At 53.9% G+C, this 16,473-nt stretch overlaps 3 protein-coding genes across 3 annotated transcripts; 1 reads left to right on the forward strand and 2 right to left on the reverse strand.

Moving 5' to 3' along the window:
• Nucleotides 1-331: 331 nt before the first annotated feature.
• V2A60_005730 (uncharacterized protein) lies at nt 332-4,007 on the reverse strand (the record flags this gene model as incomplete). The annotated part of the gene is made up of 3 exons (XM_083257037.1): nt 332-2,439; nt 2,493-3,378; nt 3,741-4,007. The coding sequence occupies 3 exons, from the start codon at nt 4,005-4,007 to the stop codon at nt 332-334; spliced, it is 3,261 nt and encodes a 1,086-aa protein (XP_083113163.1).
• A 4,561-nt stretch (nt 4,008-8,568) lies between these two features.
• V2A60_005731 (uncharacterized protein) lies at nt 8,569-10,303 on the forward strand (the record flags this gene model as incomplete). Its single annotated transcript, XM_083257038.1, has 4 exons — nt 8,569-8,695; nt 8,775-9,403; nt 9,486-9,719; nt 9,830-10,303. The coding sequence occupies 4 exons, from the start codon at nt 8,569-8,571 to the stop codon at nt 10,301-10,303; spliced, it is 1,464 nt and encodes a 487-aa protein (XP_083113164.1).
• A 621-nt stretch (nt 10,304-10,924) lies between these two features.
• Nucleotides 10,925-12,452, reverse strand: V2A60_005732 (Mu homology domain-containing protein; the record flags this gene model as incomplete). The annotated part of the gene is made up of 3 exons (XM_083257039.1): nt 10,925-11,005; nt 11,061-12,281; nt 12,414-12,452. 3 exons carry the CDS (start codon nt 12,450-12,452, stop codon nt 10,925-10,927), a joined length of 1,341 nt encoding a protein of 446 aa, XP_083113165.1.
• Between the last annotated feature and the right edge of the window lie 4,021 nt (nt 12,453-16,473).

The following is a 16,473-nucleotide window of genomic DNA, read 5'->3' on the forward strand; positions in this document are numbered from 1 at the left end:
CATCACTGCGCGGCTCTACAGAAACATTAATGCAAAAAACCTCTTGCCTCCAACGCACTTTGCTTGTCCGCCAGCTTTTCTTGCACAATCGTGCATAGTTGCGCATGCGCAAGCTGTGTCAAGAAAAGCTGATTTGGGACTCTCTGGCCAAGAACGGCACATTGAGCATGCGAAAGCAAAACAATAGGAAAAACGATACATGGCAAATTTGGCAAGAAAACGCAGGAACAACAACACAAATTATGTACGGTTCTTTTGATGAAACGTCAAAAGAAAATGACAACCTTCGCCGTCTCATCTCAGTCATAAAATGGACGGGTGAGGGCTTGTGTTATTGAGCTCCGGCGTTCTTGCTGCCGCTCTTTTCGGCCAAGGCTTCATCGCCGCTGCCAGCGGAGCTATGGCTGTTGGAGCGGAAGTAGTGACCAAACACGCGTTCCTCAAGATCGCCCTTGCGGTCAGTCGTATGCTTGCGCGCTTGGCGACGAAAGTAGACACGCTTGGCCCACTTCCAACTCTCGATGCCGAGGAAGAAGAGGAAAGCCTCGATGAAGACGACTGCCCACTCCCAAGAGATTGGCGCATGCTTGAATACCACAGTGTTGATGACCGGGATGTAGATGATGGGGAACATGGTAACAAAGCCTGCAATAATGGACCAGAAGAGGAACTTGTTGCGCCAGACGTCGAGGATCCATTGCGTAAAGTAGCGCTTGCTCTTGGGCTGCATGCGGAAGAAGCTGCGGCGCAAGTTGACCATTTCCCAGGCGAGAAAGAGGGCAAACCAAGTCAAGCAGGCAAAGGTAGTGGCACGAGCGCGGAAAACGACCTTGCAGCTCTCGTGGTATGTATTGTTGCAGTCATCTCCGAGATCAGCAGCGCCGCGACCGAAGCCGTAGAGAACCACAATGAAGGAGCAGATGCAGAGTGCGGCCATCCAGAGACCGTAAACCACCATGTCTATGAGCAGCTCCGGCGTGAAGACACCTTGCTTGAGGTTCTGAGGCGGACGCTGCATGATGTCAGGCGCAGCAATCTCAAAGCCGAGACCCATGTCAGGCATACCAGATGTTATCATGATGATCCAGAGGATCTGTACCGGGGCAAGGGGAAAAACAGAGATGCCACGAGAATCCTTGAAAGCAAGGCCGATGAGGAGAGTGCAAGCTTGAGCAATATTCTCGGCCAGGACATGAAGAATGAATTTTTGAATGTTATCAAACATGCGGCGACCTTCCTCGACGGCGTTGAGAATAGAGGCAAAATTGTCGTCGGTAAGAACAATATCAGAGGCTTCCTTGGCGACATCAGAACCGGCCTGGCCCATAGCAATACCGACATCGGCACGCTTAAGAGAAGGCGAGTCATTGACACCATCACCAGTCATGGCAACAAAGGCCTTGCGCCGATGGAGGGCTTCAATCATACGAACCTTGGTCTGGGGAGCGCAGCGAGCAACAACAAGAGGCAATATGGGGAGATTATCAATTTCCGTATCAGTTAATTTGTCAAAGTCAGAAGCAGCCATGACCATGGTGCGAGCAACATCGGCAGCAACTTCAGACATACGCGAGGGCAAGATACCGACTTCAAGGGCAATGGCACGAGCAGTCTCAGGGTGGTCACCAGTAAGCATGTGAACGCTGATTCCAGCCTCGTGACACATGCGGACCGAAGGGCGAGACTCGGGCCGGGGAGGATCATAGAGACCGATGAGGCCGCGGAAGACAAGGTCCTGCTCAAAGTCGCCCCGCTCAAGCTCGGCCTCGTTGTGTTTTACATGAGGGATATCAGTTCGGCTAGCGAGAGCGAGAACACGGAGACCAAGACGAGCGAGGGCTTCCATATTGCGGAGCGTATCTTCTTTGACTTCATCGGTAAGCTCTTTGAGCTCATCACCGTCGACGTACCGCGGGCACGAGGTGAGAAGACGCTCGACAGCTCCCTTTGTGAAGAGGTGCTGCTTGCCGGATGGCTTGTGCTCCATGATGACGGACATTTTCTTGACATCGGAATCAAAGGGGAACTCAGCAACGGCGGACCACTCGGCACCTTCGCCGCTTGAGAGGCGGAGACGGTTGAAGTTGAAGCGCGAGGCAAAAACCTGGATGGCAATTTCGGTGGGGTCACCGCGAGCCTGCCACTCGCCCTCGACCTGCTGGACCGTAGCAAGGTTGGCAAGGGAGGCAATATTGAGATAGTCACGGAGCGTCTCATCTTGGGTAGGCATTTCAGTGGTGTTGATTGAGTCACCTTCAGAGTCTTCTTCACGGAAATTGATGTCTTTGGGCTGCTCAGGCTTTAACCCAATGGCAGCGACCGTGGGATTGAAAGGCTCGCTGGTCGTGCCGACCGAGAGGGTACCTCGGCCGGGGATCCAGGCCTTCTTGACAATCATGTTACCCTGAGTGAGGGTTCCAGTCTTGTCCGAGCATATATCTAGTGGCAAGTTAAGCCTTTGGCCTTGGATGGGGGGGATATGATACGCTTACTAGAAACCGCGCCGAGGGCCTCGAGCGACTTGAGGTTGCGAACGATGACGTGACGCTGGACCATGCGCTTGGTGCCAGCCGCCATGGTGATAGTGAGGACAACGATGAGCGAAGCCGGAATCATAGACAGGCCGGTGGCGACGGCGTAGATGATGACCTCTTGGCTGTTGCTGAACTTGTTGGCACCGAGAACAATGATGGCGCAGATGATGGCGGTACCGAGAAGCAGAAGAGCGAGCTTGGACAGCTTGCGCTGGAGGGGCGTGCCGACATTGACACCCAAGAAGCGACCGACAGCATCTGAAAAGGTAAGGCCCCAGGCTTGCACCCAGCGATGGAGGCTGGCAGAGCCGTCCTCGCGTCTCTTCTTGGGCTGGCGGCGGCGAGAACTCTTGCCGCGAAGGGCGACGGCAATCTGACCAATCTCGGTGAACATTCCTGTAGCAAAGACGACGCCGGTGGCGCGCCCTTTGGTCACGGTGGAAGACGAATAGGCGACGTTGAGGCGGTCACCCGGGCCGGTGTCGGCAGCAAAAGTGGCAGCCGTCTCCTTGCGGACGGGCAGCGACTCGCCGGTAAGCAGGGCCTCATTGGTTTCGAAGTTGACGGCCTCGACAAGACGGATGTCTGCTGGGATGGTATCGCCTGTCTTGAGCTCAACAACGTCGCCGGGCACAATCTCGGCGGTGACGACGGTCTGGTTGGAGCCGGAACGAATGGCTTGGGCGGTCGGGGAGCTGAGCGAGCGCAGCGAGTCCATGGTCTTGGCAGCCTTGAATTCCTGCAGGAAGCCGACGACAATGTTGAGAACAATGACGGCAGTGATGACGCCGCCTTCGATCCAGGACTTGATAGCAAACGACGCAACCATGGCGAGAATGAGGACCTGGGGTCGTAGTTAGCACAGGCTTCGTTTGTTGGCTCTTTCTCCCCATTCTCTGTTGTGTGGATTTCTTCATTTTTTGCCCTCATCTTGTCAATCTTGTCTGCCATTGAGCCAAGGCTCTGCATGATTGCTTGGTTGGATCACTTTTCCTGCCCAGCTACAGACAGTGTTCGGTCTCGGTATGCCTGGTCGGCGAACGCAGTTGGCAGGCCATGGCCAGGACGTAGCCCACAGTTGGGCTGCGCCTCGTGCATATCGATCGGCGTGCCATTAGGCCATCTCAACCAGCGGGGGGGGGATAAAAAACATGAAACTGCAGAGCGTTCGGGTATCCTTTTATGTGGCATGCGAGAAGAACGTACCAGAGTCAGAGCGTTGGCGATTTGCCCAATGAAGATCTTTAGCGGCTGGACACCTTCCTGCTCGCCAAACTCATTGCCGCCGTAGATATCTAGGCGGCTCTTGGCCTCCTCGGGAGTCAAGCCAACTTTATGGTCAACTTGTAGCTCTTTTTCAACGTCAGAATGGCTCAGAGCATGGGCGGGTGCCGACATGGGCTTGTTCGCCTGCCCAGAGACATGCGCCTGCAAACGCTCCTGCAGCTCCTGTTGCAGCTTTCCATGACCCATGGTCTAGGATTCCGATGCAAAAGCAGGGGAGAATGGAGGTGTAGGACGAGATTGACGATTTCTTTCCCAGCAATCTTGTCTGCGGCGGCGTTTTCTCGTGTATTCAATAATTTTTGTTTGTTCTCGGTTCCCGTTTACAAGATTGTTGTTTGCTGTTGCGCTACCTGGTAGCTTCAGGATGGGGGGAGTAGGACCGATTCTATGGCGAGCGATATGTCCAGGGCACAGGACACAGCGTAGGGGGCGTAAAGCTGATGGAAGAGAAAGATTGAACTCTCCGAGCGAGGGAGGTGGGAGGGTGGTCGACTTAAGAAGTCCAATGCTGAGAACAGATCACGGAGAGAGCGTGGTACACTCTCCATTTGTCGGCTGTGAATAGGCTTGCCCCGTCCTACTGTGGGTATTTCTGGATCGACTAAGTTGGCCAAGAAAAAAAAATTAAGCTTGATGGCTTGGTATTGTGGTGAAGAAGTTGGGTGCAAGGCCGAATCTAGCGCCGTGCCGTTGATCAAATCTAGTTACGGAGTCCTCCGTTACTCCACGCGGATAGGGCGGCGACGACCCTCCCCGGGAACGCCTCAAAGCTGATAACCAAATGTCTATAGCAGTTTTTTTTTTTTTGGTCGCGATTCCAATACATGGCAGACACCAGAGTCAGGGCAGAGGCTCAGTTGTATTCCACATCTCAGCTGATGACAAAACATGTCCATTTTTATCGCCCCAGGACTGGAGAGGCAGGGGTATGGAGACGCATGGTTGACCAAGTGGGAGTTCTTGGCACGACCGCCCAGAAAGTATGGAGCCCAGGCCGTGTGGCACTGTGTACATGAAAAGAAGCTGTGTGCTCAACCATAAGTAATCTATCCGTGGTGAGGAATGGTATGATTGCATATGCGGCGTTGGTCGGTTGTTGTCCGTTGCGTCGATTCTTCAAGAAAAAGAAGATAACGCTGTCACTGCGCTTGGACAATCAGTCGTTGACAACTTGAATATTGTAGTTTTGTTTTCCACTTGCTGATGTTGGCCAGGTCGGGAATTGTAGCTCGGAGGCTCGAGAGAGTACAGCAAGTGTGACTCGGCGACTTTGATTGTGTGAAGAGCCTAATGTCTCACTGCCTTACCCCGTGGTGTGCTCGCCATGTGCCACATGGGAACAAGAGAAGAAAGATTATGCAACTTCCCGGTGCTTTGTCGCGCATCGAAGCTATTGTCTTTTTATTTCGAAGCCCTAGCGCCGGCAACCCCCGTTTGACTCTGAGGAGCGAACCAAACGTCATCAGCATTCGATTCTTCTACAAGCCTAGTGTAGCGATAACTGCTTGTCCCGCCAATCTCATTCCTCGGGCTACTGATGGCGCTTCAACGTCATAGATAAGGCTAGTCGACCGTCGCTCCACGCCCCGTACTATTACCAGCCTGTCATCCCGAGTGGAGGGATCAGTAATTTGAGATCTATGAGGAGAATCTATGAGGAGCCATCGCATTGCTCCGTACTTCCATGACTTTTTTCCCAGCCGCCTCTTCAACCGGAACGCGTATATTTGTTCGGCTTGACGTTACTTATGCAGGCAGGATGATCATCCATGCACACACATGCACACACATGCATACACACACAAAATTCGAGCAGTAACACCAACCCATTCGACATTAATAAAACCCAATTGATGACGAAAATCCTGTAGAAAAGATACAAGGGTAATAATGATGGCTCCTCTCGCACTGTGAAGGAGGCTGTGCCCGCAAAACTCGAATACCTGCATGCCGCCGTCTGCTTGGCGCTTCTCCGCTTTTGCCCCAGCGCGGTCTTGGGCTTGGACTTGGCGGTGTTGGGAAGAAAAACTAGAGCACAAGGTTGCCACGCATCCCACCGAACAGTCTCAGGGCAAACTTGAGGCGAGTTGGATGTTCAGGTCCACTGCTTCGGCAGCAATGAAGACAGATGAAGCCGACAATGCTCCGAGAACTCGACGCAGCTACGATAGGCCGTGGCTCATCTCCTGCAAAATCGACTAGTTATTCTAGGTAGCTCGTGTGTTTTCTATACTTGTACCTTGATTATTCCTTTTTAAATAATACATACTATATAATTCGTAGTTTTCATTTTATTTTTATTTTATTTTATTTTATTGAAACAAAGATAAAAAGAAGATGTGCTTGAATAGAAAGTGCTGCCTCAGGCCGACCGAGTCTTGGAAACGTCCATCAGGGACATGAAGTTGGCTTTTGAACATTTCGTTATTATAATATTCCCAATTTCATCTTTATCCACCAATCAAATGTCAGGTTCGGAGAGCTAATTGCCTTCCTCCTCTATAAGAGGAATAAATAATACTTGAAAAGAACGAGCTACCTGGGATGACTAACTGATTCAGCACGATGTGAGCTATCTGTCGTCGCAGCCTCGAGTCCATCAACCTGCAACTGCTTACAGCATCGTGCAGTGTTACTCGGTTGGCGCTAATAAACAGGCCGATGACACTGCAAAATTAGTAAGAAGTTCGTCGCCTCGTTCCAATAACCTTTCGAAAGACCGCTGTCTCAATTCGCAGGCTGGCATGTCATCAGGGTAGCACCCGTGTTTTCCATGTCGAGTCGACTCGCTCAGCGTCCAACCCCAGCTGACAACATCCGGCTTGGGAGCCCGCATGGCATCGCGCAGGAAATCTGGTCCGCGACAGAGCAGCTGCCGAGGAAACAAACCGTTCACTCAGACTCTGGTAGGAAACTCCCTGTCACTAACCACGCTGCCCACGTGCAACTTTGCAACTTGCCCAGGGCGAGACGAGGCCCATTGCTAGCGGCTTGGTATTCCCGCCACCTGGAACCTTGGAATGGGGCTGCCCAGCGGCTTCGACGCCACCTGGTTTCATTGGGGTGCGACTCCGCTATAATCAAGCGATAGTTCCTGCTAGTCAACTCTCCGGAAATCCCCAAGAGCCCTTCTAGAATGGTGCTAATCTTGGAGATGCAGCCCTGTTTTGAGCCAATGGTCACCTCCTCACATCCATCTATACAGACAAGTCTACCATGAACGGCCGTCGATAGCGTCATATACTTGCCGTTTCTGGCCGTTTTTGTGCTATTTCTGCCCTGCAGAGGAAAGGGGGGCGGTCTTTTTGCGCCGTTTTGAGTTCCTGGCGCGTCTTCTAGCCAAGGCCCCCCAGATAAGCCGTTCATCCGAGGCAGTTCATGAGCATGGTCTCACTGCCTCTCGTAGATAAGCCGAAAGGCGAGACTGAGCAAGCTGGGGTTGGCAATGTTTTGGTATAGGGCCCATAATTCCATCATGACGATAACGAGGCTGGCATGAACTTGGCCATTCAACTCGGAGTAGCGGACCAGGATCGCATGTAACCGCGATAGCATGAAATGCCTCGAGTCCCCAATGTCCGGTACTCGAAACGACATTGAATGGAATGGGTGCTATTGGATACTCTACAGGCTCCGGTCATTTGCCTCACCGCTGCGTGCGTACCTTGGTGGCCCAGGTTCGCAAGTTTCGTTTCTCAGCGACTGACTCGCCCCCAGAGCTGGTACCTGTTTCTTGGCGTGTAAGAGGAGAAATGTCTACGGAGTAGTAGCCATCGTATTCTTGATTTTGGCAGCAATTATTTATGATTTTAGTAAAATGGGTTGAGGCATTGTTTCTTTCCTGCATCGAGAAACTCGTTTTCCCAAGATGAGTTGTGTCAAAAGAAGCGCACCCTGTAACGAAGTCGACCTTTGTTGGCTGAGCGCGCACATCTCTGGTGTCGGTCTTTTTTTAAAAAGGTTCCGCGTCAACGTAGATGTCGCAATATACCTGTTACCTATTGCACCAGCATAGCGGGCTTCTTGTCGGCTCACCACCTTACCGTTCTTACGCCTGCCAAGCAGTCTCTAGATCATGTTTTAAACTTTCTTATTCGCTATACTGACACAGCACCACCAGGACTGCTCTTGCGACAGAGTTTTCCCTTGCCAGTCATCCCATTATAGCCTGTTGGGGTCAAGAGTTGCTTGCATGGAAAAAGGGCCACAACTCTTCCCTGTTGGACTTTGTGCATGCGGCGCGCATACCCAACATGCTTATGTGTCGCCACCTATTGCGTGAACAATGCCGGCAACTTCATTGGTCCATCGGAAAGCTCGCAGCCCGAAACGGAAACGACGCGATGCTACCCTACATACAGTGCGAATACAGTGGGCCCTAGCCTCTGCACCCAGCTTGTGCGAGCTGGGTGCCTAGATAAAATGAGGGGGAGAAAAAGAGAATGTATATTTGTTAACTATATGAAAGCTCCACGATCGGAGTTTAAAGTGAAATATGCATCGTAGCGCGGGTGGATCTGGCGCGCCGGGGCGAGACGGCTGCGGCTCCGCGGCTCCGCGGCACTGTGTAAATTTTCTGCGCTTGCCGAGCACGGTCGATCTGACAACGCTCACTTACCCGACTGGTGAGAGCTTCAGTTGATAAATTCTGTGAGAAGAAGCCTTACACAATCATCAGACACGCCTCCAATATCAGGCCTGCTGTTCTTTTGGTTACTCCTGTGGTAGCAGCTGGTGGCTGTTTACAATGACGGACTCGTTTGACGAGCTCACAGCTCGTTTCCTGAGCTGGTTCAAGGAGCTCCCCGGCGCCACCTTTTCCGATGCCATAGCGATCCAAGACCTACGTAGCCGCAACGCCGGCCGCGGCATCGGTAACGCCCACCCCCGTCCCCCTTCCCCCTTCCTCCTCTCTTCCGCCGCTGAATGCTAACCGCGCCGCGGCGCCTCCAGTCGCCCTACGAGACATTGCCCCGGAGACGGTGCTGTTCACGATCCCGCGTGCCGGCATCATCAGCGTCGAGACGTCGGCGCTGCGCGCGCAGGTGCCGTCGCTCTTCTCCGACGCCGGCGCGGGCAGCTCGCGGGGCGTGGCCGACGACGACGACGACCCGTCGGCGGCGTCGCAGCTCGACGCGTGGGGCGCGCTGATCCTGGTGCTGCTCTACGAGCACCTGCGCGGCGCCGCCTCGGGCTGGCGGCCGTACCTCGACGTGCTGCCGGCGACGTTTGCGACGCCCATGTTCTGGACGCCCGCGGAGCTCGGCGCGCTGCAGGCGAGCGCCGCCGTCGCAAAGGTCGGCCGCGAGAGCGCCGAGGACGCGTTCCGCGGCGTCCTGCTGCCGGCCGTGCGCGCCCACGCCGCCGTCTTCGCGGGCAGCGAGACGCTGAGCGACGACGAGCTCGTCGCGCTGGCCCACCGCATGGGCAGCACCATCATGGCCTACGCCTTTGACCTCGAAAACGACGACGACGACGACGAGGGGGAGCAGGAAGATGGCTGGGTCGAGGACCGCGACGGCAAGGCAATGATGGGCATGGTGCCCATGGCGGACATTCTCAACGCCGACGCCGAGTTCAACGTGCGTTTTGTCGACCGGGTCTCTCTCTTGAGTATTTGACCACGGAGACGTGAAAATGCTGACATTTCCCCCTTCTGCGCAGGCACATGTAAACCACGGCGACAATGAGCTCACCGTCACCGCGCTACGCCCCATCAAGGCTGGCGAGGAGATTCTCAATTACTATGGCCCGCACCCCAATTCGGAGCTCCTTCGCCGCTACGGCTACGTGACGGAGCGTCACGCCCGGTACGACGTGGTTGAGATTCCCTGGGACATGATTGAAGCCGCCGCTGTATCCCAGCTGAATCTTTCAGAAGAAGCCTGGGCCAAGGTCGTATGTCTTTCTTGCCCCCTCCCCCCCTTCTTCTCTTCGCTCTCTGTCCCTCACCACTCTTCCATAACAACATTAAACTAACGTTGCGTTTTTTTTCTTCTTCTTGACAGCGCGGGCAACTCGACGAGGACGAGATGGAAGACACGTTTGTGCTCGAGCGCGAGTGCCCCGAGGTCACCTCGGAGGGCACGTTCCCGGCCGCCGCGGCCGCGTCGCCGCCGCGGTTCGCCGGCTTGCCGGGGGACCTCGAGGAGCAGCTCCGAGACTTCCTCCGGGCGGTTCGTGCCGTGGACGCGGCCCTCGTGCCGGACAAGCGCAAGCGCGACGAGCTGCAGGCGGCCATCACGGCGCAGGCGCTGGCCGCGCTCGAGGCGCAGTACCCGACCACGCTGGCCCAGGACGAGCAGGCGCTCGCCGCCGCCGCCGCCGCCGCCGACGCGTCGCCGGGCCTGGCGGGAGACCGGGAGCGCATGGCTCTGGTGGTGCGCGTCGGCGAGAAGCGGCTGCTGCGCGAGGCGCGGGCGTTTCTTGAGACCCAGCAATCGGGTGAGACGAGCTCGGTGAAAAAGGCCAGGCTGGAGTAGGAGCGAGCCTCTAGTTGCGGGAAAGGGATTCGGCTACAAGGCACAGACAACATATACCCACCCCGTCTATGATGATGATGGATGACAAAACGAAACGGCATTTGTTCTTAATCTTTGTTTATTTGACCCATCTATTCTTTCTCGAGTTTTTATCGCTTTCCCCCGTTTTCCTTCTTGGATCATCCAAAAGCAAGTATTGCATTCCTCTCTCAACAGAGGACAAGAACACACACACACTTCCGGCTACAGTAAAGATGGAGAAATCGCCGCAATGGTGTTGTTTTCCCACACGGGATTAAAAAAAAGACACAACGCGGGGCAACGTATACCGTTGGGTTACCAAGAAGAAGAAAAAAGCTTTACCAGGCTAATGATATACTTATATATAAACATATACACATGTTAGGAGGAAATTACTGTATTTTCGTCATCAATGCTGGGTTTCTTCTTTTCGTACTTGTCTATTCATGTTTTCAGCCGTGACCTGCCCGACCTCGCACAGAGTGTCATTTCAACTATGCTCCTAGATTTTTTGGTGTCCTGGGTGAAACGGATTTGGTGGTTTTGCGAAAAGCAAAATAGAAAAAAAAAACAGAAGAGTAGTATACGTTTTTGGCCGTGTTAGATGGCGTCTGGTAGTCGCACAGCAATATCGCCAGACTGTGTTATATATCGAACCCAAGGAAGTGAGGGGTATTGTAGCTGCGCCAGTTAGCGACATGAGCCTCGCCTCCACTCGCACGCCATGACTGCTCACCTTTGGTTCTGTAATCTTGAGATAGCGGACCTGGATACCACTTGTCGTAAAGTAGGGAATCTCAAACTTGACCTGGATCGGCCTCTTGGCACCCTTACCGCCGACGCCGCCCATGCTGCCGCCAAAACCGCCCGTCATGCCGCCGCCCGAGTCGTCGTCGCCGCGGACGCTGGGCAGGCCGAGCTCGGCGCGCATGAGAAACTCCTTATTGCCGCCAAACTGCTTAATCTTCCAGACAATGGCGCTCTGCTCGGGGGCGTAGTGGACGGAGCCAATGTTTGTGCGGAAGCGGGGGGAGTCGGCGTCGTCCGGGACGGGAACGATGATCTCGACATTGTTGGCGGTGCTGCGGCGCTTGAACTGGGCGCGGGCCTTGAGCATGTACTCGATGCGGGAGCCCGAGTGGGATTCGACGGCACACTCGACCCAGATGAGCGGCTTGACGTGGGTGTTGAGACGGTAAGACATGAGCTCAAACTCGCCGTCCGGGGGGATGAAGGAGATTGTGCGGTCGTTTTCGAAGCGGGCGAGGCGGACGCACTGGTGGAACTTGACGTCTTCCATCTCAATGGCCTTGCCTCGGGTGGTGCGGCCGGTGGTCTCGAACATGACCTTGTCGTTGAGGCCGAGGCGCAGCTCGGGCATGCCGCTGAGGTAGCACTTCATCTTGATGGCGCCGAGGATCTCGCTTCGAAGGACGTTGCCGTTGGAGCCGATGAGCAAGTTGAGGCTCTCGACGACGTCGAGGAAGACCTCGTTCTTGCGGTAGCGGATGCCTTCGGAGCGCCAGGAGACGGCGTTGGTGACGGCAATGGGCGGACGGGCCTGGATCTCGAGCTTGTGGGACTCCTGGGTGATGTACTCTTGGAGGATCTTGGACTCTGTGGTCTGGGGGTAGCCAAAGTCCATCATCTCGTCGAGCAGCTCGTAGATGATGACAAAGTTGTCGCGGATGGACTCCTCCTCGAGGGCCTTGAAGTACTCGGTGAAGACCTCGACGATCTTGTGGAGGAAGAGGATGATTTCGGCGGCGTTGGTGTTGCGCTTGGTGAGGGCGAGAAGGTAGAGGTTATTGTGGCGGATGTAGAGGTAGTTGATGCCCTCGTGGGAGAAGCAGGGCGGGACGGCGGAGGATTCTTCTTCGGCCTCGGAGAGGAGGATGGGAAACTTTTCCACGGCGGACATGGGGATGTCACCGCGGTAGTTGCGGGCTAGTAGGGTCTATAATGGTAGAAAAAGAGAGAGGGAGAGACAGGGAGCATCATGTTAGCAAGGTGCCGTTGAGTGGATGGCGAAGGGGGAGGGGGGGTTCAACGCCCGCAATTGCGAGGGGAGGCGCATCTTTGCGCGTACCTTGCCCTTGAGGTCGAGGAAGAAGAGCGCCGACGCCATGATGACGAGGTGCGCGTGCCGTGTGCGTCGCGTGGGCGTATATATGTGTTGCTTGTGTGCGTGGACAGGACGAATCGAGGGGCAGCGGGGAGGGAGAGCTAGGCTGCTGCTGCGGTGTACGCGAGCCTGCCGAGTTCGGTAGAGAGCAAATTAATTCAATGGAAAGAAATACGCCAGTCACATGCAGGTCGTCATGAAACTGCAGAGCTACCGTGGCAGAGCAGGGGAAAGGGAGCCCGCCTGAGAGTAGCCTGAGGAGGAGGGGGGGGGGATTCGAATGGGATGAAGTTGAAATTTGGCGTCTACGGGCAGTAGCACCACGTCGCGGAGCTACGTGCTGCTCTGCGACCAGGCCAGATCCAAGGAGGGAGTGGCATCACTGGGACGGCAAAACCACGGGATCTGGTGGACGGAGGAAGTGGAGCCGGTGAGATGAACAAGAGAAGAGAATTGGCGATGAGGTCACGTGCAGACTGAGAATGGAGAGCGGGTCGAGAGGAACAAAATTTCCAAAGGCCGCGATGGCTCTGCGAATTTTTCTCTTCTTCTTCTTCTTCCTCAACGCACCCTCTAGACAGTGCAGCTCATCGATTAGCCCGATGCTGTCGGGCATTCTGCCATGACAGTATTTCAGGCCGTGGATGAAGTCGCGATTTCGTGGTGCGCAGAGGGATTCACGCGGCTCCATAAGAACTGCCCGAGTATAAATTTTACGTTGCTTGGGCGGTGTCAGAGGGGCCGTACATGTCTTATTTTCTCATAATTTTGTAAAATGACCAAGAAGATTGGGTGCGCGGCAGAGTGAGCTCGGTTGTTCATTTCTCTTTCGGCCGCCGTTGCGTTACCCAACTCATCATGCGTAGAATTGCTTCGGTTCGGCTCAAAAACAAAAACAGCATGGAGCAGCGTGGAGATGCTAGCGTAGCCTCCTCATTGGCCATGGCTACCAGTAGGCGACACTCTCAGCATTGTTTCATGAGATGGTGGCAAATGCTGTGTGGCGCAGGGTCTGGGTAGACATGCACGCAACGGCGTTTTCTCTCAACAGATTTTTTTTCCGCAGCACCGGTACGCAATACGTAGTGGCGTATCATCATGTGATGGCAGATGCAGGGACTTGGCCGCCCAGTCAGTCTCTCCCGTCGGGACCGGGAACTATAGACGGGGGCGTAGCCGTAGTCGAAGCATGTGTGAACTAGAAAGTCAGTGTCATTTTGGCCTGTTTTTTTTTTCTTTTTGGTCTGCCTTTGTGATATCTACTGCGATAGGGAAGAAGCGGGATGACGGCATTAGGCTTATCTTACCAAGGCAGAGAGAGAGAGAGAGGGAGAAGCAGGTGCACTCGGAATGTTAGCAGACGACGATACGACGGCCGAGGTCACTCGACACACAGACAAAGGGGGCGCTCTACGAAGTGGTAATCTGCATTGCTTCGGTTACGAGAAACGAAGGCTGCCTTTGGCTGACGGACAGGCCTTCTTCGCGAATGAAGTAGTCGCTGGTACGGAGTACAATTCGTATGGAGCGTGACATCTTGTCGGCGTCCAACAGGTAACCTAACCCACGGTTGCGGGCGTCACATCTGGCATGAGCAGGCCTGTCTACTTACGGAGTACAGGTACTTGGTTGGGGAGCTGGAGCTAAAAGTAGACCCCGGCGTATGTATGGGATTTTTTGGCCTAAAATATAGGTTATAGGTAACTCGTATTCGACTGGTACCAAGTGGAAAGGTGGTATCTCTGCAGAATTTGTACAGTGTCTTTTTTTTCCCTTGGTTGGTGATATTCTTCTCACTTTTATTTGATTCATTTTCCATTGATTCCTTTCTTTGCTTTCTTTTCCTCGCGCAAAGTGAAATCGCTTCTTTTTTCTTTGGTTCCAGTTCGCGTCGAAAAGCCAAAACTCAGCGTCACATGCAATTCCCTGCCTACGCAATGGGTCCGGGGCGGGTAAGGAAGTGGGTGCCCCCACCTTTGGTCCCCCCCCCCCTCCTCATGCCCTCCTCGGTCGCGGCTGGTGATTGCAAGCATATGCCAGCCTTCCAGCCCGCAAACAAGCATGCGAAAGTTTACTTGTGCAAGGTGAGATCCAGTGGCCAGTCAGCCAACCAGGCAAAGTCGACCGGGAACCATTTACCCGACAAGTTCGTGACGTGACTACGGACACTGATGACTAGGCACATGGGCACTAATCGGTAGTCGATCAAGGATTTGGAGGCGGCTTGCCAACACCAGACGAGATGGATCTGGGTAGATGGCAGTGATGGTTGCAGATTGATCTTTTGGAAATTTAGTCAAGTAAAAACCAGATTCGAAAATGCAGAAATTTCGCAGTCATGTTACACAATGATGGTAGAGAGGGACGTTCTGTCTGAATGCATCGATGTAGACTCGAGTGCCCCTAGGCTTACTCTATACTTTGACCATTGGCCATGCTCACGGGCGATATCGTTGAGTTGAGGTGCAGATGCTTATTTCGCGCCAGTGAAACTGAAAAAATGCATGCCTTGCCTGCATGCCTGCCTGTCTGTTACACAAGCAAATAGGCTATACGCATCGGGACAGGGTTATGTTGAATGTTGAGGCTTTCCCCGCGGTTCACAGGGGGGAGACGAGAAAACAAAGCATCTGATTGAGGGGCCACTCCGCCTTTTCCTTCCTTTTCTTTTCTTTTTTCTTCGGCCGCACCACAAGGAGACGGGACAATTGGACATGCACGGATGTGCGTTGCATCTCCCGAAAGGCGGAAGGATTCGGTATGGATCAAGATGCGGGAATGTCAGCATAAAATGTGCCAATTAGATGGATTTTTTTTTCAAGTAAGAACTTGGGCTAAAAAAAATGCCTTGTACACAACGAATCAAGTTTGGACCGACAAAACTTGGCTTGCCCAGCCAACTCATGGATGGGCCAGTTGGCTACTTAGCGAGAAGCCGTGCCCTCTGGTCCCGATCTCGCACGGGCGATGCTGTAACAAAAGACCCTGTACTGGAACCAACTAGTTCGCTAGCCGTAAGCGTAACTACTTTTAACTCGGGAATGAAAGGAAGTGGTCGAGTGGTTAGTCGCCCTACTCTGCACGTAGCTGAACAGCAGTACAGACAGTAGGCAGGGTCCGTTCAGCGCGGCGAGCATCTCTCGATCTTCGCCGTCGCAACGCGCGCCGCGAGTCGAGTCGGTCGGGGCTTGGGACGCCGCCGACCGACCCGCCCGAAGAGGGGGGCCCCCCAAATGGACCCCCCAGACCACTACGGACTACTTTTACCACCCTTGGAGTAACCGCCATCGGCAAAGCCTTTTTTTTTTTTTGGTTCGGTTTGGTTTGGAGCTCATTGGCCTTTGATTATTCGTCGCAAAGAGATTGTGCAAAGCCCATCCTTGCATCGGAGGAATTCCCATGGTGCAGGCGAAAGCCGAGCCAATTGTTTTTTCTTTCTCCCTTCTTTTCTTTTTCTGCTTCTCCCTCTCCCATGATATTCCCAGCAAGCCAGTGAGTTATCGGTAACACATGCTGCACCCACCCACGGCCATGGCCGGCGCGGGTCACGATAGGTCCGCCCCAACAAATATGGTATTCGTGTGACACGAATTTTTTTTTTCAGAAAAACAACAAACCATTTGCCGCTGTACAGATTACAGTAGGCGAAAATTTCTTGCCGTATTTCCTTTGCATTAATCACGAGTGAAATCACCTCGAGGTACATGACCGTGGAGAAAATACTTGGTGCTTTGGTTTGCACGGCCCTGCTGACTATCTTAGTTGACCCCAGACTCTCAGACTTGCCCGTCCCCAGGTTTGGTTGTAATCTAATCACGCCCGACGAGGCAAAACTTCTCAGTTACAATCTAGCTGAAAGTACGGGGTACAGTCCAAGTACGTACTTGGCTGCTTGGCTACCTACCTATGTAGGTGTAGCCTGCAGCCTCTCTGCCTGCCGGCCTATCTGGTAACCTACCTAACCGCCCGCACAGTCATCGTGGGGGGTGCTTGAGCGTGCTTCAGAGTGCTTCAACGTGCTTCA

The sequence above is a fragment of the Cordyceps javanica genome, chromosome 3 (genome assembly GCF_051103115.1).
Source record: "Cordyceps javanica chromosome 3, complete sequence".
NCBI lineage: Eukaryota > Fungi > Ascomycota > Sordariomycetes > Hypocreales > Cordycipitaceae > Cordyceps > Cordyceps javanica.